The sequence below is a fragment of the Myodes glareolus genome, chromosome 9 (assembly GCF_982192425.1).
Source record: "Myodes glareolus chromosome 9, mMyoGla1.1, whole genome shotgun sequence".
Lineage (NCBI taxonomy): Eukaryota > Metazoa > Chordata > Mammalia > Rodentia > Cricetidae > Myodes > Myodes glareolus.
This window is the reverse complement of record NC_142034.1, coordinates 51,296,069-51,318,963: the sequence shown is the minus strand read 5'-3', so window position 1 is coordinate 51,318,963 and position 22,895 is coordinate 51,296,069. Positions and strand designations below refer to the sequence as shown.

The 22,895-nt window shown below is 52.1% G+C and overlaps 2 protein-coding genes across 5 annotated transcripts in view; both read right to left on the bottom strand.

The window, feature by feature from the left end:
- The window catches only part of Spns2 (SPNS lysolipid transporter 2, sphingosine-1-phosphate), a 37,892-nt gene extending 34,196 nt beyond the window's left edge, over positions 1-3,696 (bottom strand). The window contains exon 1 of one of the 3 annotated variants that reach the window (XM_087910346.1): positions 3,182-3,696. In XM_087910346.1, coding sequence (XP_087766472.1) covers positions 3,182-3,551 — 370 coding nt within the window. In that variant the 5' untranslated portion in view covers positions 3,552-3,696. The remainder of the gene's footprint in view (positions 1-3,181) is intronic. The other 2 variants (XM_087910347.1, XM_087910348.1) reach the window with 2 other exon arrangements.
- A 6,820-nt stretch (positions 3,697-10,516) lies between these two features.
- The window catches only part of Spns3 (SPNS lysolipid transporter 3, sphingosine-1-phosphate (putative)), a 53,620-nt gene continuing 41,241 nt past the window's right edge, over positions 10,517-22,895 (bottom strand). The window contains exons 9-12 of one of the 2 annotated variants that reach the window (XM_087910341.1): positions 17,781-17,846; positions 12,067-12,165; positions 11,726-11,897; positions 10,517-10,859 (exon numbers count right to left, since the gene is read on the bottom strand). In XM_087910341.1, coding sequence (XP_087766467.1) covers positions 10,780-10,859; positions 11,726-11,897; positions 12,067-12,165; positions 17,781-17,846 — 417 coding nt within the window. In that variant the 3' untranslated portion in view covers positions 10,517-10,779. The remainder of the gene's footprint in view (positions 10,860-11,725; positions 11,898-12,066; positions 12,166-17,780; positions 17,847-22,895) is intronic. The other variant, XM_087910342.1, reaches the window with a different exon arrangement.

Genomic DNA, 22,895 nt, shown 5'->3' with positions numbered 1-22,895 from the left:
AGTTGGCAAACTGATGCAGCTGGAAACAAACTCTGGCGGCAAAGACTCTACCCCTGCACTGTCTCCTTCTGTGACCCCAGCCACTGTAAGTGTGACCCAGGCTCTGGCGGTAAATCCAAATCATCCAATGATTTGGAAGACACTATGAAAAGAAATGCAAAATATCCCAGGATATTTTGTCCAAAAAATCTGTTGGACAAAGTTATTAGTTAGGTCTGGGGATATAGTTTGGTCTGGCAAAGTGCTTGATTCATGAAGACTTGAAGCATAAGGACCTTAGAAGCCATGGTGTGGGGGTGTGGGTGGGCAAGGAGCCAGGTCTCAGGCCACTGAGATTACTAGAGAATAAGGGCTTTTGCTGTCAAGACCGATGACCTGAGTCCAGTTCCCAGAACGCATGGTGGAAGGAGACAATTCCTGTTAGTTGTCCTCTGACCTCTACACCCACTCACATAAAATAAACAGTTTTTTAGAAAACCGCGCTCAACAGCATGCAATTGTGCCTGTATGTGCTTGTAATCACAGCACTGGGGAGGAAGAGACAGGCGACTCCATAGAGCTCACTAGCTAGCCAGACTAGCCTAAGCAGCAAGCTCCAGGTCAACGGGAGACCCTGTCTCAAGAAACAGAGGGGACAGCTGCTGAGGAACCACACCCGAGGCTGACTTCTGGCTTCCACACTCACCCACATTCATATATGCACCCACAGGAACATGTACCCACATGTGCAAACATACAAATAAAATACACTAACTGCACCTGTTTCATTTTTGTCTGAAGACTAGACATTTTGGCATTTCTGTTTAGCCGGCATTATAATCCTCTGGGCAGAACTGGCTGTTGTAATGAGAAAACAGAACTGTGCAGGAGAGATATAAAGAAAAGCAGGGACTCCCCACGCTTTGATGAGGTCGCTGGGGTCAGACTGTGAGGTTCTTAGGGGCCAAGTGGGCACAAACATCAAAAGTGCCCACACAGCAGAGTGCCAGCAGGGCCAGTAGGCAACAGGTGGACTCAGGTTCTGGCACAAGACCCTGAAAGCCACAGTAGTCGCCATAGAGATTGTAAATATTCCTAAAAACTAAACTCGGGGGCAGGGGGAGGGAAGGCCATCATAAAGACAGGGAGGCAGGCTTATCCGGAGAGGAAATGATGTATGTTGTGTTGGGGTGGGGTGGGGGTGGTGCACGGGCTCACACCCTAGGCAGGACACTGAGGATGCGCAGCTCAGGCGGGTGTGTGTCTAGAGCTTTCCAGGCCTTCCCTGCTGTTCTGCCCCCCTAATCGGTTCACCAGAAATCCGCTATCTCGTTCTCCCACTCTGACCCTAGTATTGGTGGAGGTAGATAATCCCCACCACCAATTCCCTGATCCTACCTTCCCTCTCTGCCCCTGGCCATGTTCCTCTCGAAACCTCAGAAGGGGTGGTCTGGGGCCAGAAGACATTAAGTTGGAAAGCTTGACAACACTAAAAGCCACACCAGTGTTTCCTACCTAAGAGAAGTGACCTCTCTGTCCAGACCTGGCTGAGCCGGTCTAACACCTGCTTTGCTGACCACCCCCTGGGCCATCATGGACAGGCCTGGGTTCCCCCCAGCTGGGCAGAGCCTATTTTGCAAAGTGAAGGCATCCAATGTTCTCTGACTTGTCTTCACGTGGTGGCACCCAAGATCCCGAGTCCCAGGCAGCACATCGCATGCGTGGTAGGTTGGCACACTTGAGGGTATGTCATGCTCTTGCTCACCAGAGCAAGGGAACAGTCTCTTGGGACAACCTGACCCCAAAATTGATGCCACTGGCTTCTACTTCAAATTCACCCTCATGGAGGGACAGAGACCTAAGGGTGGGTGGGTGTACAAGCAAGAGTGGAGGAAGAGCAGTTTCTGCTCCCTGGTTAGAGTTCTTTTCTTCCACTTTACACAAAGCTATTCAACACAGAAGACTGAGGCCGGAAGAAGAGCACCCAGGTACCCAGGTGACATGTGGTGTATGCCAGGGCTCTCTTTTCCAGATCATTCCTGAGTGTTCTTTAGTATCATGCAAAATACTCAATTCATCCTCTCTTTCCCCCCATTCCCTTTCCCCCTTCTCTCATTAGGTTCTAGGCTAGAATGTTAGGTTCCCAGAAGCGGTCTCCTCCACAGGGAGCCCCGAGGCCAACCCGGTCAGATTCTTTTCAAGGCTGCATTATCCTCAAGCAGGGCCAGCTCTAGGACAAGTCCCTACCTCTTCATCCCTGAGAAGACAGGGAGAGAAGCCAACAGAATAGAATCCCAGAACCACATCCATCCTAAGCCCAGGATCAATCAATTCACAAACGGAAACAGACCTAAACACAAGCTGAAACTGGCCCAAGGTCACACATCAAGCACTTTCAGGATAAAAACCCAGTTGTATCCACTTCGGTCCCAAACGTGGCGTTGATTCCCAGAGATGCACAAGGAGCATGAGGCATCTCTTTAGACGCCCCCCCCCCCCCCGTGCGCTCCCCCAGGCTTATGTCCTGCCTCAGCCCCCAAGCGCCATGGAGCAGAAGGAGGCGTCTCCAGGCCTCCAGCCAGAGCCAGCTGCAAACCGCATCCTGGGTCCCCAGGCGGCACGGACCCGCCCCGCCCCTCCCTCGGCTCCCCGCAGGCCCAAGCCTTTGTCAGCCACGCGTTTACAAGCTCTCACACACATATCTGCGCCGCCACGCGCGCACACACTCGGACTGCCTGGCGCACACCCGCAAGGGGCGCACACACTGGTCGCACGCATGCCGGGGGTGGGGGTGGCGGCGGCCGAGGAAGGAAGGAACAGACGGGCGGTGCACGCACAGACGGCCTGAGCTAGGGGAAGAGGAGGAGAGGCCCGGGAACGTAAGGCTGCGGAGGGAGGGGGCGCACAGGCGAGAAAGCAAGAGGGACGCAGAGGAGACTCCGGAGGACAACGGATGGGCCGTCAAAGGCCGGCGAGGACTCACTGGCTGCTCTAGGGGTGGGAACTCCTCCAACCCCTGGCACGGGGAGCGTGGGGTGCACTAGATTGGACCCGTGGAGCAGGAGAGCATCTCTTGAACATAGATAGGGTCCTTAGGGACTCTCCAGAGGGCTTGGATCTAGGAGGCTGGCAATCAAAAGCTCCCTGGGGCTTCTGGGGTGAAGGGGCCCTAGTCCTCGGGCTGGATGGGGCACTTGCTCACCTGCCACGGTGTACCTGTCCAGATAGTTGAGCACGTTACCCAAGCTCAGGATGGCAGCGGCTGCCCCCCGCCCTCGGCCCAGGCTGGCGGGTTTGGGCTGCGGCGCACCGGGGCCCTTGGCAGAGGCTGCGCAGCCCGGGGTGCTAGGGATGCTGGGGAGTCCGGACGGGACCCGCCTCACGCTGCCGGACAACGTCTGCACCTCTTCGTTGGCGGACACGACTCCACCGCCCCCCGCGCCCCGCGTCCCGCAGCAAGCGCTACTGCCAGTCCCTGGCTGCGCCCCCCGGCGCCGGCGCCTCCGCTCGGCGTCCGCCTCCTCCTCCTCCGCGCCGCCCGCCGCCGCCGAGGCGCATTCCAGGCACATCATGCCGGCCGGGGCCGGGGCGGCGGGGGGCGCGGGGGGCGCGGGGGAAGCGAGGCCCAGCCCGGGCCCGCTCAGTGCGTGCACGCGCCGCGGAGCCGCCGCTGCACCATCCCGGCCCGGCCCGTCGGCTTCTGCGCTCGGGCTCCAGCCCCGGCTGCGGCGCTGCTACTGTTCAGTCAGAAGCGCGGCCGCGGCAGCTCTGACAGCTGCGGCCGGCTCCGCCCACCAGGCTCGTGCCCAATCACCTCCGGACTCGGGCCACAGCCCCGCCCCGCACGTGCTGCCCGGGGGGTGCGGGGGAGCCTGGCCAGAGAGCCCCACCCGCCTGACGGGGGCGCAAGTCGCAAGTCACGCAGGAGCGGTGCGGCCGCGGAACCTGCGGGGATCAGGAGGGGATTGCGGGCAACTGCGGCACTGATCAGGATTTAGGTGAGGGAAGTCAGACCCTACTCAGACCCTGTCCCAGCGGTGGGAGAGGACCCCTGACTGAGGCTGAGGGAGGCCCACAGCACGAGCTACGCATTTCATTTGAAGAAAAAGGTCTTAGATGGTGGAAACAGGGGCACCTGTTGAAGAGCTTGTGACTCTTCAATAGTTAACCTTGATTCGGTCAGTTTAGGTAGGGCTGCCTAAGAAACATAACTGGTGGACTCAAGATGCAGACCTCATAAAAAGGTGCATTGTTTTTCTCTCCAGTGAAGCATCTCCAGGCCATGATGGGCCCACTCTTGTGTGTGCACTCTGACGGTATCCCTACCCCCAAAGTGAAGCTCGTGAGAGCCAGAACTCGGATTAGAAAATCAGGAGGGCCTCCCCAAAGCCAGGCATGGTGCCCAACACCTGTAACTCTGGCATTCGGGAGCCGGCATCTAACATACCAGGGGGAGGAGAAGAGATGAAGCAGGAAAAGCCTCCTACCCGAGGGTACCATCTCTCCAAAGCCCTTAGTGGAAGTTGGAAGGCTGGATCCTAGCCCAAATCCGCTCTGGTATATGGCTTAATTCTGGACAAGACCTCTACTGTCTTTCTGGGTCTCTGTTTCTAACTGGGGGAAGGTGGCAAGGTGACAATCAGACAATCTAGAGACTGGGTTGGGAGTGGGGGTTTTGTCCACTCGGGAGGATAACTGAGAGCTTCTGTGTACAGAACGCCCTCACCACTCTGACCCAGATGGGACTGGATCTGACGAGCTCCCCTGAAACTCTCCCATTCATCTCTTTGAGGTTTTAATTACAAACAAAATCTGTACTGTCCATGGACTCTTATAATTCCATCATTTGGGAGGCAGAGGCAGGTGGATCTCTGTGAGTTTAAGTCCAACTCCAGGGTTCCATACCATTGAGTCCAGGCCAACGGGTCTCTGAATAAATAAATATTTAAAAAGAAAGAAATTAAAACCCAGCATATCATATTCTTTTTAATATGTGCTAACCTCTTGGTTCAAATGAGAGAGAAAGGCAGAGAAAGAGAGAGTGAGGGAGAGAGAATGAGTAAGAATTAATTCAGACCCTTAGAAACCTAGTGGTTTCTGTCTGTGATTCCAGGTCACCGAAGTGACCCATCGTAAACAGACACCTAGTCAATGGTCTGGCTGGTACTTATCCAAGGCTCTGAAATCATCATCTAGGCTGGGAGCTTCCACGCTATTGCAGGCTGCTCCAGAGCCCACGTCCACAACAGGAACATCTTGTGAAGGTGTCGACCACAGTGAGTCATGGCATAGCCAATGAATGACAAGGCACGAGGCGCACAGGCACACACACACACACACACACACACACACACACACACACACACTCCACTGTCTCAGTGAGCAAAGTTAATCCCCAAGCTGGTGTTTCTTGGCGCCTTCAAGGTGTCTTTTCAGTTCTGTGAAGTGACTAAATTATGCTTCACTGTGTTGAGTATGAATGGCTGTGACGGGAAGGTTCGGAAAACAGATTTCATTCGGAGAGTTGCCTGCAGCCTCTTTCCTGCTGGCTGAATTCGGGCCCGAAAAGTCAGTCAGGGGGAGTTTCACTGGGTGGCCAGGAGTAACAGGTGATTAGCAGACAAGTACAGACCCAGAAGCTCCATGGGGCTGGGCTGGGACCCCCACAATGATCTCTAGGACTGCGGGGCAGTGCTAGCTAAAGGGCAGTGTCTGCTGTGGATGCTGAGGAGCTATGGACCTGTGAAGGGGATTCAACCATGGCTTTGCACTCTACCATACCCTGTTTCCCACCCTTTCATAGCCCTGCCCAGGGAAGGCAAGTTTTGGTCTTTGGTTCATTGCCCTTTATCTCCACCCCTGGTTGAATTCTAGGGCAGGGAAAGAGGATGGACTTTAAGTCCTTCATATTTAGATCAGAGGGAAAAACTTGTTTGCCACCAAGCAAGCCATCTATTCCTACTATGATGCTCCTAACTTACACATGGGCTCTCAGTGATCACTTACTTGTTTACAACACCCTGACCTCCACCTCTAGACAGTCCCTATGGCCAAGTTTTAATTTCACATACAATCTCCCACACATCCTCCTAGCAATCCCACAAACACCTTAAACTCAGCATATCCCGAAAGGAACTCACCATCATTCCCTCAAATCTGCTTCTTACCATAGCATCATAACTCCTGACCCACAATGACACTAAGGAGAAATCCTACAGGCCATTTGCGACTGTCTTACGAGAACCCCTTATTTAGCTATAGCCTGTTGAGTCTCACTTTCAATGTTCCCTGCTGCCCACTGATATACCTCAGATGTCTTATTTGGACTGCCCGATGCCACCTCCATCTCCAGGTTTTCCCACGCAGTTATTGATAATAAGTTTTCAAACCATATCCATGACCTGATCACTGCCTGGAACAAAACCTCTCCATAGATCTCTCTGTGGCTTCACAACCCTTCCTGACCCATGTGTTTCTGACTTCAGAGCCTCCTACATATCTCTAGCACACAGTCTCAAGGCAAAGGATCTGAGAAGTCCTTCCGATGACATGGAACTCCCAGGATTGACATCCAGATACTTCCTGGAGCCTGGGCAAGTGGCAAAAATTAGCTTATTTGTTTGTAGTCCTTATCTGCCCTTCGCCAGAAAACCCTGCTAAAGCAACGATGGTTCAGGACCACGGAGAGCGTCACATGCTCACGCCCCCACCTCCCCTGACCCTTTAGTTGGGCTCTGCCTACAAGGCCTTCCAGGCAAGCTTCTATAGCTGGTCCTTCACAAATCCAGTACAGGCTTGACTTCCTCATGGAAGCCTTCCCTGACCCACCTGGATGACCAATCATTTCCTCCTCGGGGCTATTTTGTAACATGTATATTCCTCCATCATACCAAACTCATTATTCTGATTATGTTTGTTTGATTCCACCACCACTCCACCCCCAAAAGACATGAGCCTCAAGGGCTCATGCCCTGTCTGATTCATCTTCACCATCCATTGCAGAGGAGGTGCTTAGAGAATGTTTGTTGATTGAATGAGCAAATGACATTTAGCAGGTGCAGGAAATATGTGTTGATTTGCATTGTATATCTGTTGCTTTGGGTGACTCAGAAACCAGCCAGATTTCAATCCTGCTGCCTGTGGAGAAGACATTTTTCTCCCTAATGACACCTCCCTCCATCCTTGGAGCAGCTTTCCTGCAAGTCACCACCCTAGCTGGGGAGAAGGCATCCCCACTCTACTCCTGCTATTTCACACCGGAGACTCACTGGAGTCTCCCCATCCCCCGGTTTGGGGTCTGCCACATGAGTTTTACTCTGAACATGTCATCTCTGCCTTCTCCTGCTCAGAACAGATGGCTCTGAATCCCTGCTCATACAGAAGTTCGTGTTCCATCATTTGAACATTTTTTTTTTCTCAAGACAGGGCTTCTCTGTGTAGTCTTGGCTGTCCTGGAACTCACTCTATAGACTAAGCTGGCTCTACTTAGAGCTCTACCTGCCTCTGGCTGCCAAGTGCTGGAATAAAGGCATGTGCATCACTATACATCACTCATTTGGAGATTTTAACACTTTCTATATTATAGATGTTTCAGTCACCTTTGGTCATGGCCTGAGACCAGCAGAAACAGAGTCTCTGGAAGGACATTGAGTGGAACTTCTTCCTCACCCTGTGGAGAGGCCAGTGACCTGCCCCAAGTCATCGCAGTAGATGCTGTCACTTTTTTGAGGAAGGGGAGGGGCCTTTTTAAAAATTTTTATTGTTTTGGTGTTGGAAATCAAACTTGGGACCAGCTAGGAAAGCACCATCACCAAGCCACACCCCCGGCCATTTGGTTTTGATGATCAGAATTAATTCATTCCTCTTCCTAGCAGCTTTCCTGGCTTCCTGGTCTTAATGGAGCTATGAATCAAGACACAGGCAGAGGATCCAAGCTAACCCAACTGAACTTTTATGCCTAGGGCACTAAATCTTGAGTAAGCAGAAAAAGAGTAGGAAAAAATGTCTGGAGCTCTGAAAAATTAAAAGAAGAGGTAAAATCTCTGGCTCTTCAACCTTGCTATCAATTCCGTGAGCTCTTCCTACCCTGCTGATGAGTCCTTTGCCTCCTCAAGGTCATCAGTTTGGCCCAGTTACACGCAGCTCCATAACCCAAACACTGTAGGAGCCAGTGCAAACCATCCTCTTGGCAATGGGGTAAATCATGGCTTTAACAAGTACCAGCACTTCTTGGCGGACTCTCTGATAGAACCTTGGTGAGCTCAGCTACCTCACTACTCGGACACAGCAGGAAGTCACCCAGTTAGGAGTGGGACAGACAGGCCAATGGCTAGTTGCAGGGGAACAAGCCAGGTAGAGGTGCAGGAACCTAAATGCATGCTCCATCCTCCAAGCTGAAAGACACTGCCCTAGAGAGCAAGCTTGACCACATGGGCACATGCATAGACATAGGCAGACACGTCTTCCTGCCAGGATGTCTCCTGAAAGCTGAGTCATTAACACGTGAAGTGAGCAGGGTCGGGCTTGGGGACTTGTCTTGCTGAATAGCATTTTCACTGCTGTTGACATTCCCAACAAACAAGTCCAGAGTGTCAATAACCAGGATTACCCAACAGCATCCTTCAGGCGATAAAGATGTATTCTGTTTACTGTGCCACCCTTTGTAGTGAGGCACTGGGGGCCTCTCACAGGGCTTGCACCTGTGTTCTCATCTGCTGGGACTAGTCCCCAACAGGGAGAGGTAGGACCTGAGGGAAGCTGGGGCCTAGCTTAACTGTAGATGAGGTGTGGCTTTGTCCTCCCAGGGTCCCTCAGTCCCAAAACTCTGGCACTCCCCAAGCTCATTTAGAAAACAATATCCTGTAACTCTCTGGCTGAGCATTGAGTCTCAATGCATCCTGGGAACTCAAGCTTCCGAACACACTGGAAGATGTGACACTCTCCCTCTCCCCCGCCCCCCGACTAGGGATGGAGGCTGCAGTGCTGTGCATTGAGACCCCTAGTTCCAGCCAATCCTGCCACCTCTTCCCACCAGAGGCAAGCATGCCTCCTCTCTGGCCCCTCTACACCCTTCCATGACTCACAGTCTGTTTCCTGTCCCATTGCCTCTACCCTAGTTCTGTTCCCCCTGCCGAGGGTTCCTTTCCTCCACATCTCTTGTCTTCACCAGTCCCAAAGTCACCTCTAGAAGGTCTGAGCCATGTGACCCTTTTGTCATAGGAAGTATGTCTCCCTTGACTTAACCCATGTATTTCCTGTCCTGCTTTGGGCTGTGAGGTCCAAGGGCAGACTGGAGTCTGATTTATTGCCCCACACCTCGATGGGACCTACTGATAACCATCAGTGTTTGTAGACTTAGCATGAGTGATGTTTCTGGTCTCCCTCCCCAGACACTGGACTCTGCCCATTGTCTGGAAGCTGAGTTTCAAGACAGCAATGGCTGCTGGGTTCTGACCCTGGAACTAGCCTGTGAGAGTCCCATGGGACTGGAGCTAGAAATCTGCATTTGGTGCGTCTCAAATAGCGCTATGGAGTCTGCAGCTGAAAGGCGGGATAAGGCCCTGGTCTTCTGTTCCGTGGGTACTGAGAGCAGCGCGGCTGCCTCCTTCCCAGGTCGTCAAGCTCTCCACACCAGTCTGTTTCCTTGGAGTTTCGGGGTGGTTGTTTCCCTTCAACTCCAGATGATGCCGACTTATGAAATGGGAGCTTTCGTCCTGGAGACGCCTGCTCCTGAGGAGAGCTAAACCCGGGAGCATGTGTAGGCTGAGCTAGTGAACCTAGCTCCGGGAGCCTGTCACAGCTAACTAGGAACAAGGAGAAGCCTTAAGAGGCAGGATAAGAATGTAAGGGCAAGGAGGAGAGCTGAATGCTGGGCCACTGCTCTGCCCACAGATTCTGGGAGGCAGGCACAGCCTGGCACAGCAGAGGTGGCAATGAGTGAGTGAATGATTGCCTGGCTGGGCTCCGGGGGAGGGGACAGAAGCTCGGGTCATAGGCGGAAAGAACATGCCTCCCTGCTGCTGCCCGCCTGGAAGCTGTTGATCTCCTGCAGGGCCCGCTGAGCCCAGCTGCTCAGAACCCAGTACCAAGCATGGGTCCCACAGAGCCAGCCCTCCCCATGGAGATGCTGGGGTCAAAGCATAGGTTGGAGAGAAGGAGGGCTACTTCCAGGAGTATGTGTGAACAGTCATGTGAGCTTCTCTGCATGTGGCTCGGAGGCAGCTGCCTCTGCAATTTGCACAGGCTTGAGTGGGGTCACATCCCCATACCAGCAGGCACAGGGAACCTAACTCCAAGACCACCTCTTGTTCAGAGGATGAATGCTCACAGAGAGGTACCCCTGTCCCCCGTGCCTTTGCAAACAGGAGAATCTGAGTCAGAGTGAGGTACTCATGGTGGAGACACCCAGACAACAAAGCCAAGCAACTTCCTCAGGGTCCCTATTGTAGAGGCCACCATGAATCCTTGGCCTGGCCCGCCCACTGCCTGCCCCCCTTCCTGCAGAGGCTTCACGAGGCTATAAATAACAAGACGGGTCTAAGAAGCCCTGAAATCCCAGGGCTTTGCACTGGTCATGCTTTAATAAGGGCCTGGCCTCCCTGCTGGGTGCAGACACAGGGCCCAGCCTCCCTGAAGGGTAATGACAACTCAATCTAGCCAGCTCCTGAGCCCTGGCAGCTCTCTAGCAGGGACTGAACAAGTGGCAAGTGTAGCTTAGCAGGGGTCCCTGAATCATAGCCAAGATGGGTGGGGCCACCAGCGGATGTGGGTAGGATAAAGCCTGCTCGCTGCAAGATGGACTCAGGACTCCTCTGCTGGGGTGCTGGCGTTGGTGCTGGAGAGCAGGCCTTGACTCTCAGGGTTCCTGCTGTCCAGAGTTCCTGTGGGAGGCAGAAGATGATCAGTCAGCCCAAAGGAGGCAGGACCTTTGAGACTAGGCCTGGGAACAATTTATTACAAATTCTTGAGGCTCTGTTTGCATGAGAAACCCCAAATCAGACCCCTTCACTGCCATCCCGGTGTCACTGCCACCCCACGGACTTAGTTCCTTCCAGCATAGTACAGAGCATTCTGTGACCTCTCTGCCCCAATCTGGCACTGCAAATTCTGTTCTCAACACAGGAGGCCTGGGGTTGCCTACACAAAGTAGACCAAGCTCTTGGAACCCCACCTCTGCAAACCCCGTAGGGACTCCCATCTCATTCTCAGTGAAGGCCACAGTCCTTTGAAGGGTTCCCTCTGTGTTCTGCCTCTCTTGCTGCCTCACTGTCACCCTTGCTCCTGCTACAGTTGCCCTGGCCACCTTATCAGTCCTCAGCACCTCAAGCACACTCCTACCACAGGACCTTTGCACTAGCTGTCCTCGCCTCCTGGAGCCCCTCCCAACAGATAGCTGCTGGGCTCACGTCTCTTTTCCTCTTTTCTCTTTCACTCCGAAGTCACCTGTACCCCACCATCTGTCCTTGTCAATCCCTTTCCCTGTCTGTTCTCTATGGCACTTACAGCAAACATTTCTCTCTCAGTTTTTCCATTTCTGGCCTGTCTCTTGCCACTAAAGCATTAGCTCCGTGAGGGCTCAGACTTGGCCTAATTCTGTCTCTCTCCGGCATCTGCTACTTTGCCTGGCACATGGCAGGGGCGTAATAAATTATCTGGAATGAGCTGTCCAGAAGCATAGGTAGTTGCCAGTGCTCCAAGTCCAGATGCGTTCATCCGGGAGTCAGGCAGGGCACGAGGGTGGGAGTACCTTTGTCAGACCGCCTGGCCTGGGCCAGGTCTCTTTCCAGGTGCAGCGCAGTCAGGAGGAAGCAGCCACCACCCAACACGATGGCAAAGGCACAGCACAGGAAACTGTGCTGCAGACTGAGGAAGTGCTGCAGGTAGGAGTTTGGGCGCCCAGTCTGCAGGACGCTGGAGATCTGCCAAGAGGAGAGGTGTATTTATTTGCGAGGCCCCCCAGGTGACCCCAGGACCTTAGCATGAACAGCACCTCCCCAAGTTCCTCCCTCCCCTCCCACCACACACACACACACACACACACACACACACACACACACACACACACACACACACGTAGACACTCCTTACAAGTCCAGTGAGGTAGGGGCTGCCAGCGTCTCCCAGGATGTGGGCCACTGTGATCTGGAGCGCCTCTGCCGTGCCCCGGCACCTAGGCACCACTACCGACTGCAAAACACAAGAGTCCCAGAGGTAAGCCTCCAGCAAAGGAAGAAAGGGCACCCCTCACCCCATCCTTCTGTTCCCAGCTTCCCAGAGAGTGGCAGGCTAGACAAGTTGAGGATGGATGGGAAGGATCGCTGACTTCCAAGACTGAGCCTGATTCCAAGACTCAGGCCCCTGGAGGCCTCTGGAGGCCTCCTCAAGACAGGAATAGTAAGGGCAAAGAACATAGCACTGAACAGAGACACAGAGTTTATACTTGAGCTGGGCCTGTCTGGCTGTGACCACAGTGGTAGGGCAGTATCTCAGCTCGGAGCTCCAGACATCAGTGCAGGCAGGTGCAACCAGTGTGGGGCAGTGGTGCCAGGGAGGCTCACACAGCTCCATGCAAGAAGGTAAAGATGTCAAGAATGTGACTTCTGGAGTCAGACAGTCTGGGGTCCACTCCCAGTCCCTACCCATTAGCTGCGCGTCTTCGAGCAAGTCACTTCAGCTTCTCCTGTCTCCTCTCTAAATGGGATAATGATAGTACCCACCTTGAGCTATGCTTAGTGTCATTCAGCTGAGATTCAGAAGCTCACAAGAACATCTGTCCTGATGGTGGAATGCTCTGGGTATGTGTGCCTTCTGCCTGGCAGGCCTTCCCTCACTGTACTTGGGAAACACTATTATCACTTAGGACTTACCCTTAGTCACCTCCTCTGTGAAGCCTTCTCAGCTTTGAGGGCCTGACTTCTTCACACACACACACACACACACACACGCACTGCAGTTAAATGAGTGTGTGCTCCCTGGAACTGGGAAGGGTCCCTTTCTTGGGCCATTTCTTTATCTCTCATACTGTATTCATAGAGAAGCCCCTCATTTCTCCTGTGTCCCTGGAGTACCACAATACACAAGGAATAGGGGAACCTAGGGAAAATCTGCTGACCAAGTAAGAGAAACAGAACATTCTGGAAGCCTGGTCTCAGAAGAAATCCTGCCAGCTCAGAGATACTCCACACTCGGACAGCCACAGAGGAGAATGCTGGTCTGGAGTCTTGTCCCTAGGACCTCAGTGTCTATTATCTGAACCCATCTGAAAATAATAATAACAACACCAACAACAACAACAACAAGAGCTAGCATTTAATGACTGCTTCCTGCATGTGTTTATATATATATGTATGTATATGTATATGTATATCAGCCCCAACAAGCCATGAAGGTGATATGATTGTTCTTGCATTTTATAGATGGGAAAGCTTTCACAGAGCAGGTAATTAAATTGTCCAGAGCAGCCCAGCCAGGAAATAATGGGCCCAGACTGGATGGCAGGCCTTCCTGTCCAGGGACTGGTCTCCTGACCCTCTGCTGTTAGGGGTGGAGGAAGCTGGCAATTTCAGCCATGTTAATATGGTCATTATACAGCACTTAAAAGGTAGACAGTAAAACTAAGAACACAGACGCAGGCCACAGCAGTTCACACCTTTAATTCCAACACTCAGGAGCACAGGCAGGTGGATCTCTATGTGTTGGAGGCCAGCCTGGTCTACACAGAGTTCCAGCCTAACCAGGGATAGATAGTCTCAAAAAAAAAAAAATTAAGACAGTGTCCTTAGTGGTCTTGCCTATGGGCAGGAGAATCAGTGTGTGACAGAGAGAGGTCAAAGAGACATTGGAAGGTAGGAACCCAAAATACGATTCTGGATTCCAGAACACCAGCAGACAGACACAAGAGGTCTGCTGGAAAGGGATTTGTGGGTGGGCAGGGCTGAGGTGGGAGTCACTGTGGGTAGTCAGATGGTATGGGGTCACTGGGGCCAGGGTTTTCTCCCCAGGTGGTTAGTGAAGCTGGGCCTTTTGCCATCTCCAGGATCTGCCAGCACTGGAGGAGGAACTGACCATAACTCCGTACCTTCCCAGGACTTCCTTCTCACCCCATAATTATGTGATTAGTCACTGGTAGCTCTGGGGAGCTGGCTAAGCTTCCTAAACAGAGGCCTCAAGTACTCACACAGGTTCATGTGGGGCTGGGGCTGGGTCTGCTCAGACCCTGGGAGTAAGGTGCTTACAAGCTCCTTATCTCAGTATAGGGAGACATAGGTCCCCTCATCCTTGCTTCTTCTGGATGTCCGTGGCTCTCTAAAGGCCACGCCCGGCAGCATTTGGCAAGCTGGGGGGGTGAGCAATTTTGAAAATGAGTGGCTTTGGGGTTTCCAACATTCCAGGTTCACCAGCTTCGGAGACAGAAACACCTGTGTTTTGGCTCGCCCTTAGAAAAGCAGTTCCCTTTATAGCCCAGGGCAAGAGTGGTGCGGGCGGCCACCGCCTGGCAGAAAGCTGGAGGGACAATCACTAAGGACAGATTCTCTGGCAGCCTGCCTTCTGCCCTCCCCAACTCAACCCTGTGACCAGACACTTGTGAAGGGTGACAGAGTCACTTCTCGAGCATCCTTCTCCTCACGGTTGGGAGCAAGGGTGAGCCATTGAGGACCAGGCTGAGTGGGGCAGCTGGAAATTCCTAAAGCAGATTTAGAAAGACACTTTCTTGGTCTTTCCGGGAGAAAAGATCATCTAAGACACAGCCAACCTAGATGTATAGGGAAGGTGTAGATTGGGCTCCCCTGAGGCTGGGTAAACTCAAACAGATAAAGAGAAATTTGTAAGGAACATGCAGGCTGAAGAGATGACTATGCAAACCAGCAGTTGTGCTGAAGATGACTGGGTCAGGCCTCTGAGGGAAGTCTGCTGGCAATGCAATTCCTGTACCCACTCCCCACCCACCCGATCAGATGCTGAGGCCCAGGATCAGGGACAAGCTCCTCCAAGCTTGTCTCAGGCAGAATGAAGTGTGAGAGCCATTGGAGCAGGCAGCCCTCGAGGCCTCTCATCTAAAAGGAGCCTGGATTCTCCTTGGGGAGAGAGCAGTGTCCTAAGGCAGGACTGTTGGAGATGGATGCCACCTCTTCAGGAACACACAGGGTACAGGTTTTAGCTCGTTGCTTCCTTACAGCCTGAGGCACAATGGATAAGAACTACTTCTCCATCTATTATACATTTGAGCACAGATTATACATTTAAGGCACAGAGAGGTCACATGAGTTGGCCAAGATCTCTCAGCTAGCGAGTGGCAGGGATGCGCCTGAAAAACAGAATGGCTGGAATACTCCTGACCGAGTTCTCCTGAGCAGCCTCTCCCCACTCACCCATCCTCAGACTCCAGCCCCCCAGGAACTCACAGTCTCTCTACTCTGTTTTCCTGTTAGACCCTCCTGGTTCTCTCTCTACTGAGAACTGTTCATCTGAATATCTCCCACTACAATACTCTCAGAGCACCTAAAAGAGAAGCTCACCTTCCCACTTAGGAGAAAGAGCCCCATCCTCTATTTCCCCCACAACCTGTCCCCATATAAGTCTTTCCCCTGCCCTGCTTCCTCCAAGGGACCTCAGTTTCCACATTTGTTACCTCCCTGTCCCTTGCCACTTGGCTTTCTGCCATCTTCTGCCATGTCTGCGTATAGTACTTGTGGTAGTTTGAATGGAATTAAAGCCCATAATCTCACAGGGAGTGGCATTAGCAGGAGGTGTGGCTTTGTTGGAGTGGGTATGGCCTTATTGGATGAAGTGTGTCACTGTGGGAGTGGGCTTTGAGGTTTCTTATGCTCAGGACACTGCCCAGTGTATCAGACAACTTCCTGCTGTCTCCAAGATGTAGGATTCTGAGCTTCAGTACCATGTATGTTGTATTGCCTCTATGCTGCCATGCTCCCCATCATGATGATAATGGACCGAACCTCTGAAACTGTAAGCAAGCACCCCCAATTAAATGTTTTATTTATGAGAGTTGCCTTGGTCATGGTGTCTCTTCATAGCAGTGAAAACCCTAAGACAGTGCTCTCATAAACCTGCACCCCTCTACTGCAAGAGAGCCCCTTATAGGTGCTGAGACCATGACCTCCTGAGCCCTGTCCTGTTTTTCTGCTGGGGAGATAGAAACACAGGAGCTGAAAAGGCTGGACTCCTACCCCAATCTCCTGTCTAGTACAGAAAGATCATTGCTGACTGCTGGGTTTAGGGCAGGAGAAAGGCAGGGAAGACTGCGTGGAGCTGGCGAGAGCAGAAGCCTCCAAGCCATGAAGGGCTCCGAGAGTTTATAGGCTGGGATGCATGTAGTCAGCCAGCTCCCCCACAGTCCAGACTCTAGCTGGCCCCCAGAACCACCATCTACCTCCTTCACAGCTATGACACACTCCTCTTTAGCACTGCCAAGCGCCTGACTCTGCCAGGTTAATGATTCCGGCAGACACAGACATAGAGATGCCCTGTAGCCTTCACATATCTTTGGGGTTGTCATGTGGAAAAGAGATCACAGTGGGGGGCAAGTGGAGGAAGCTTTGGGGGACATTTTCAGCACTGCGTGAACCACCTGAGAGAGGATGAGCTATGTAGATGATGGGTGTTCCCTTAGGCTGTCTCATTGACCCCCACTAGCAGTTAATAATTAGACCTTTTTATAGGCAAGGAAACTGAGGCCCAGGGCCATTTGCCAGGCCTGTGGCTGAGTCTGAACCCAGGTATTGGGTGCAGAGGGAGGAGCAGGGAAGACAGGCTAGCTTTACGGTTGATACACTCACTAGAGTCAAAAGTTGGTTGAGTCTGGACTACAGCAGGCAGTGAACATTCTGTCAACATAGTGTCCAAGCAGGCCTTGTTGTCTGATTAAATGGCAGACATCCCCATAGTCCTTCCAAACCCAGACTCCAAGACACCTTTGGGAGATGGAAGAATGGTGGAAATCTCAGGATCACAATGAGAATCCTCTCCATCAATCCCTGTGCTGGACACTGGGCTAAACTTTCTATGAGTCATCTCCCGCCATGCTCACAACAATGGTACTACCATTCCATCCCCATTTTCATATGGGGAAACTGAAGCTCAGAGATACAAAGCAACCTACCTAAAGTCACACAGCTAGCAAGTGGCAGAAGCAAGACACCTATCACCAGGCAGCTTTCTACCTGTGTTTGACCACCCAGAATCCTGTGGCCAGCACAAGTGACTGTGCTGGCCTGCCAGAAGGCAGCAGGAGGGCATTGTGTTCTTAGACCTGGGAGCCCTGATATCAACCAGGTTCAAACTCTCACAGTGTTCAAAGCCCTTGTGCCCCCTCAAAGGAGGCAGGGAGGCTGAAGACAAGGTGTACCAAAGCCATGTGGTGGGAACAGCATTAGGTCTTACCATAGCCCACCCAGCCCTTCGAGTGATCCATGAGGTGGAATGAGCCGAGGCCAGCAGGGTTCAGTGGCTAGTGCTCTAAGTCAAGGGTCCCTCTCTCTGACCCTAGAGTACAGGCCAAGGAACCCACTTGCTGAGATGTAGCATGATGGAAAGCCTGTGTGCCAGTCCTAGCTCAGAATCTTAACAATGTGTGACCTTGGTCCAGGCACCTTGCCCTCTCTGAGCGCCCATGTTCATGTGCAGAATAAGGAGGACAGAGGAAACAGCTGAGAGTGTCCAAAAGGGGGTACTTTGTCTATGGAAACCGTGAAGAGGCCTCAACCCCTGCCCCATGGTCTGACATCCTTCCCAATGCCCAGGCTACTCAGAAGTGCCAGGACCAACATGCAGCCCATACCTACCAACAGGATATCAGCAACCACTGCCCAGTTGCAAGACAGAAGGAGCTCCCCGAGAGCCAGGAACACCTGCGAACAGAGAATGTCTTGGATGGGACTATGGCCCCACCTCAGGCACCCACCCCTTCCAAATCTCTCCTCAGTTGTGCAGAGGGGAAACTGAGGTTCCCCAGAGGAAGGCATGTGGAGACAAATGGGTGGGAGAGGTCTGGAAGAGCAGCCCCCAGGATGGATAGACAGGCTGCCACTGAGACCCCCAAGACGAGCACCAGGCTCCAAGTCTGATAACCTTGGCTCATGACCACCAAGACCCAGCCCTTGGAGGTCACCCATGGAACCCGGAAGGAGGAGGCAACAGGGATACTAGAGCACTTCCAAATGTGTAGACTCAGGAGAAGAAGGCCAAGGACTCAGCTCGCCCACCCTCTTCTTCTGCCGAGGATTGCGTACACCAGTAAGGCGTTGGGCACCTCTAGAATGGCTTCTCCCAAGCACCTTCCCGAGAAACCCCCACCCCGAGTTAGCATTAGCACAGCCATTGTGTAGACAAAGGTAATTCCTACATAAGGTCAAGGCTCTTTTCAGGTCATAGCTGGCCCAGGGCAAAGCCAGCCTGAAACGCAAGGCTTCAGGCCTGGTCCAGTGCCTACCCCGCCTTGCTTCCAGTGTCCTCTGCTGCTGGTCCCGTCTTACCCAGCTTTCTGAATCGTGCTACCTCGTGCCAGAGGATTAAGACAATCCTCATTCCCTTCACTCAAGAAAAGCTTAATGAAGCAACTGAAGAAAGAGGAGGAAAGGCTCACTTCTCCCAGCATCAGGGAGCTGATTGCCAGGGTGGAATTAGTCATTCCTGGAGTCACGGGGTTATGTCCAAAGCAGTACAGGCTTGGGAACTCAATGGCTTGACATCCCCAAGGCAGAGAAGTGAAAAACCACCACCAGAAAGGACACCTGCTGTATGCCAGGGGTCACCACTGCATGACCCCTCTCGGGTCCAATAATTTGATAAGGCCATCATCACACCCATGCCACAGATCAGGGTACCCAGGCCACTTTACAGAGAGGCCCTCTCCTCTGTGTCTGGCTTTTACATGGTGAGTTTGGGAAGGCCTTTGGCCAAAAAGAACTTCCAGGGCCCTCCAATAGCTACCATGCCTTTAAAGGCTAGTAGGAGGAATCAGATGGTGACCCTGAGCAGAGGTGACCCTGGCAGATACCTAGGAGCAGTCAGGATGGGCTAGAAAGAACTGCAAGAACCCAGGAGGCAGAAGCCCTACAAACAATGCCTGGCAGATAAGCTTTGTGAGTACCAACAAGAGACTGGAATGTGCCACCACACGGGGTGGGGCAGGAGAATAACCTGATCCAGAGAAAGAAGAATAGAACAGAGAGACTAAGTGGCTCTTGTGATCTCTCCACCCAACCCGGCTGCCTGTGTCTGCTGCTTTTGGCCCTTGGTACCCAAACTGGGAGGCCCTTGAGGTCAGGGTGGGTCTCCTTTTAGGCTTAGGACAAAGTTTGTGCACCCGCAGTAGTGGGAAGCAGGAAGTCACTGGTGGGTAGGACTCGGGTGAGGCCCAGGCAGCCACAGCCCTGCATTCCATCTTGGCAGGGCCTGTCAGCCCAGATTCTGGACCACATGAAAGCCTGGCCCAGTGCACCTGCCCTCCCCGTGGTGTCCTGTCATCAGTGAACCTCTACCTGGGCCAGAGGCCTCGCCTCTTCACGTACTTAGCCTGCCTGAGTCCTCGCTTCCTCCATACAGGCTGGACACCCACTGTCAGAAGGGCAAGCTCTCCTGTGTGGGACCACTCCTACCCTCTTCACACTTACAGGACATGCTGAAATATACATTTTCCTTCTTCCAGCTGGCCTAGGGTGGATCCTGGTCTCAAAATAGAGCCCCTTCGAGGGAGGCTGCAGCCACAATGGGGCCTTTCAGGAGGAACAAGCTGCCTAGGGGTGCCAGGTTTCCTCAGACACACCTGGAAACAGGCTCCATGCCACCAAATCCATCACTCTATTTGCGGCTTTGAGGGGCAGAGGGCCAGTGGAGAGAGCCTGCCTTCTAATCCCATAATTACAGAGACTCTTGAGGTAGTGGAAGCTTAGCCTTCTGGGCTCAAGGAGTGGCACTGTCACAAAGGGAGACCTGCTGGGAGACCTTGGGGAGGTTCCCCACACCCACTTCTGGGCCTTTGTTTCCCTCACTGTACAGAGGTATGGGGGAGCCTAGACAGGTACCAACATACTGAGTTTCTGGAGCTGGAAACCTAGTTACACACTTGTGGTCCCCAGAGGCAGGGGGCAAATCCAGTCTTCAGTCAATGATTTCCATGATAGAGTCAGACTTCATTTCAAATAAAAACCAAGCAAACAGAATCAACTCTGGTGGTGTATGCCTGTAACACCAGCACATACCTCAGCCATGGTACTCACGCCTGTAACCTCAGCACATGCCAGCAACCTCAGCCATAGTAGTTAATGCCTGTAATCTCAGCCATGGTAGTGCTGTTTGTAACCACAACACATTTTCCAGGCCAGCCTGGGCTATGTAGTAAGAAAAAAAAAAAAGGCCTGGGTGGTGGTGGCGTACACCTTTAATCCCAGCACTAGGAAGGCAGAAACAGGAGGACCTCTGTGAGTTTGAGGCCAGCCTGGTTCACAAGATCTAGTTCCAAGACAGGCTCCAAAGCTACAGAGAAACCCTGTCTTGGAAGAAAAGAAAAGAAAAGAAAAGAAAAGAAAAGAAAAGAAAAGAAAAAAGAAAAGACAAATCAATGGGATGCTCAGCAGGTAAACACACTTGCTATCAGTCTTAAGGATCACACAGGTTTGGGAAGTGAACTCTGCATGGTAAAAGAATAGAACTGACTGATATTGTGGTACACACACACACACACACACACACACACACACACACGTAATTATTTTTTTAATAAAGGAAAGAAAGAAGACATGCATGATAACTCACACACCATCATGAACTACAGAGTGAAAAAGCATATAAAAAAGAAAGACAGAGAAAAAGAAATAACGAACAAACAAACACACTAAGGGCTGGCCAAGGAGGCTCAGCAGGGAAAGGCACTTGCCAGCAAGCCTGACAACCCGAGTTCTGTCCTGAGCAGAATGCCAAGGGTAGAAAGAGAGACAACCAACATCTCCAACTGTCCTCTAACCTCCACATATGTGCCATGGTATGAGCACACACACACACACACACACACACACACACACACACACACACAGAGAGAGAGAGAGAGAGAGAGAGAGAGAGAGAGATGAAATAAACATATGTTTTTGTTTTTTAGTCTCCAGTTTTGAAGAATTAGGGTACCAGTTCATCTCTCAGGTCCAAGTCCCTCTTGGACAGTCACATACACCTCACTTTGACATGTCCCCTGACTTGCTTCCCATCACTGTTCCTGCCCAGTGTGGCTAAGACAGCCAGGACGCAGGCACAGACCAGCTGCCAGTAGCTGCCAAGATGCTTCCCCTTAGGTTCAGGGAGACAGGCAAATCCTAGAGTCTGCTGACCCTGTATGACTCCTCACTCTCCATCTCAGACGCTCCTTCTCTGTGCCTCCCCCTGTCCACTGCTGATGGCTTGATCCAGGCCTCCCCAGTTTCTCAGGCCTTTATCATCTCCCTCAATACCCGCCCAGAGGGGACTTCCAAAGGGGAAATCTAATTCTGCCTTTGGCTCCTCCTCAAGGCCTGGTGTCTTCCCTGTGCCCTCACTTAGTTCTTAATGGGGGGGGGGGTCTGGGAACACTGCCTGGGACCTGGGAAATGGACTGTGCTGGAGAACCCCTGACCTCTGATATTTCATCCTTGATCTGGGTCAGCAACAACTGATATGTTTGACTTTAGCCATCCTAGCCAGAAAAGCTTGCACACATACTACCCATGTTCACACTGCCACTCATCCTCATACACGTACCACACATGCATGCAACAACATAAACATACACAGATTCCTGCACATACAACCACATGTATGTAAGCCCTCACACATGTTCATGTAAACTTCAATACACATGCACACATAGTCAAAACCTGAGTTATACACACACCACTCACATATCAATGCGCACACATATGCAGGTAACAGAGGAGATAAGCAAAATATCAAAACAGATGTGGTATCAGTTACAGATTGATCCCTGCAAGTTCCAGTTACTTGGGAGGCTGAGGTGGGAGATCACTTAAGTTCAAGAGTTTAAGCCCGTCTAGGCAACATGGCAAAACACTCTCAGAAATAAAAACCATCTACACCATGCATGAATTAGTACTGGTGTTAGTACAGTCACAGGTTGTAGAGCTAGCTGAAGAGAAGCCTACCATGTACCAACACAACACTATGATCTTGTAACAGAGCCAACAAGTCACACACACACACATGCGTGCATACACACACACACAATACTCACACTGCACACATTCACGCACAAAACATGCACACACTCATGTCTTTACACATGCTCAACTCTCATCATGCATACACACAAAGACAGGCACACACACAGGAGGAAAGATGAAGGGTCTATCCTGGGCAGGGTCAGTTCCCAAGGGCCTGTGTCTTCAACCTAAGCTCATCTCAACCTCCAAACTAGGCAGTTTCTCTCTCTCTCTTTCTCCCCAGAATTTCTCCATAGCTTTGGAGCCTATCCTGGAACTAGCTCTTGTAGACCAGACTAGCCTTGATCTCTCAAGGATCCACCTGCCCTTGCCTCCTTGCTGAGATTAAAGGCGTGTGCCACCATTGTCTGGTTTGAAGAATGGATTATAAAACCCATTGAGAAGTGAGAAGGCTACTATCCCTTCTGAACTCATGGTACCCAAGGAAAAAACTGCATAAACCTCCTCCACTTATGCAGCAATGCTACATTCAGCATGGTTGAGTCAGCCAGAACACAGTCCTGGCTGTCAACAAGCTGCCATGTGGCTGGCATGCTCTATCCATAGGCTTGCCAACCTGTAATGGCAGGGACTGGCATGGGACACAAGGGCGTTGACTGGACTCCAGAGGCCAGCAACCACCCAACAACCTGCTAAGATGGCAGCTGGAAAGCGAGCAGCAAGCTCTGGGGGTCCTCCCGGGGAAATCCTGTC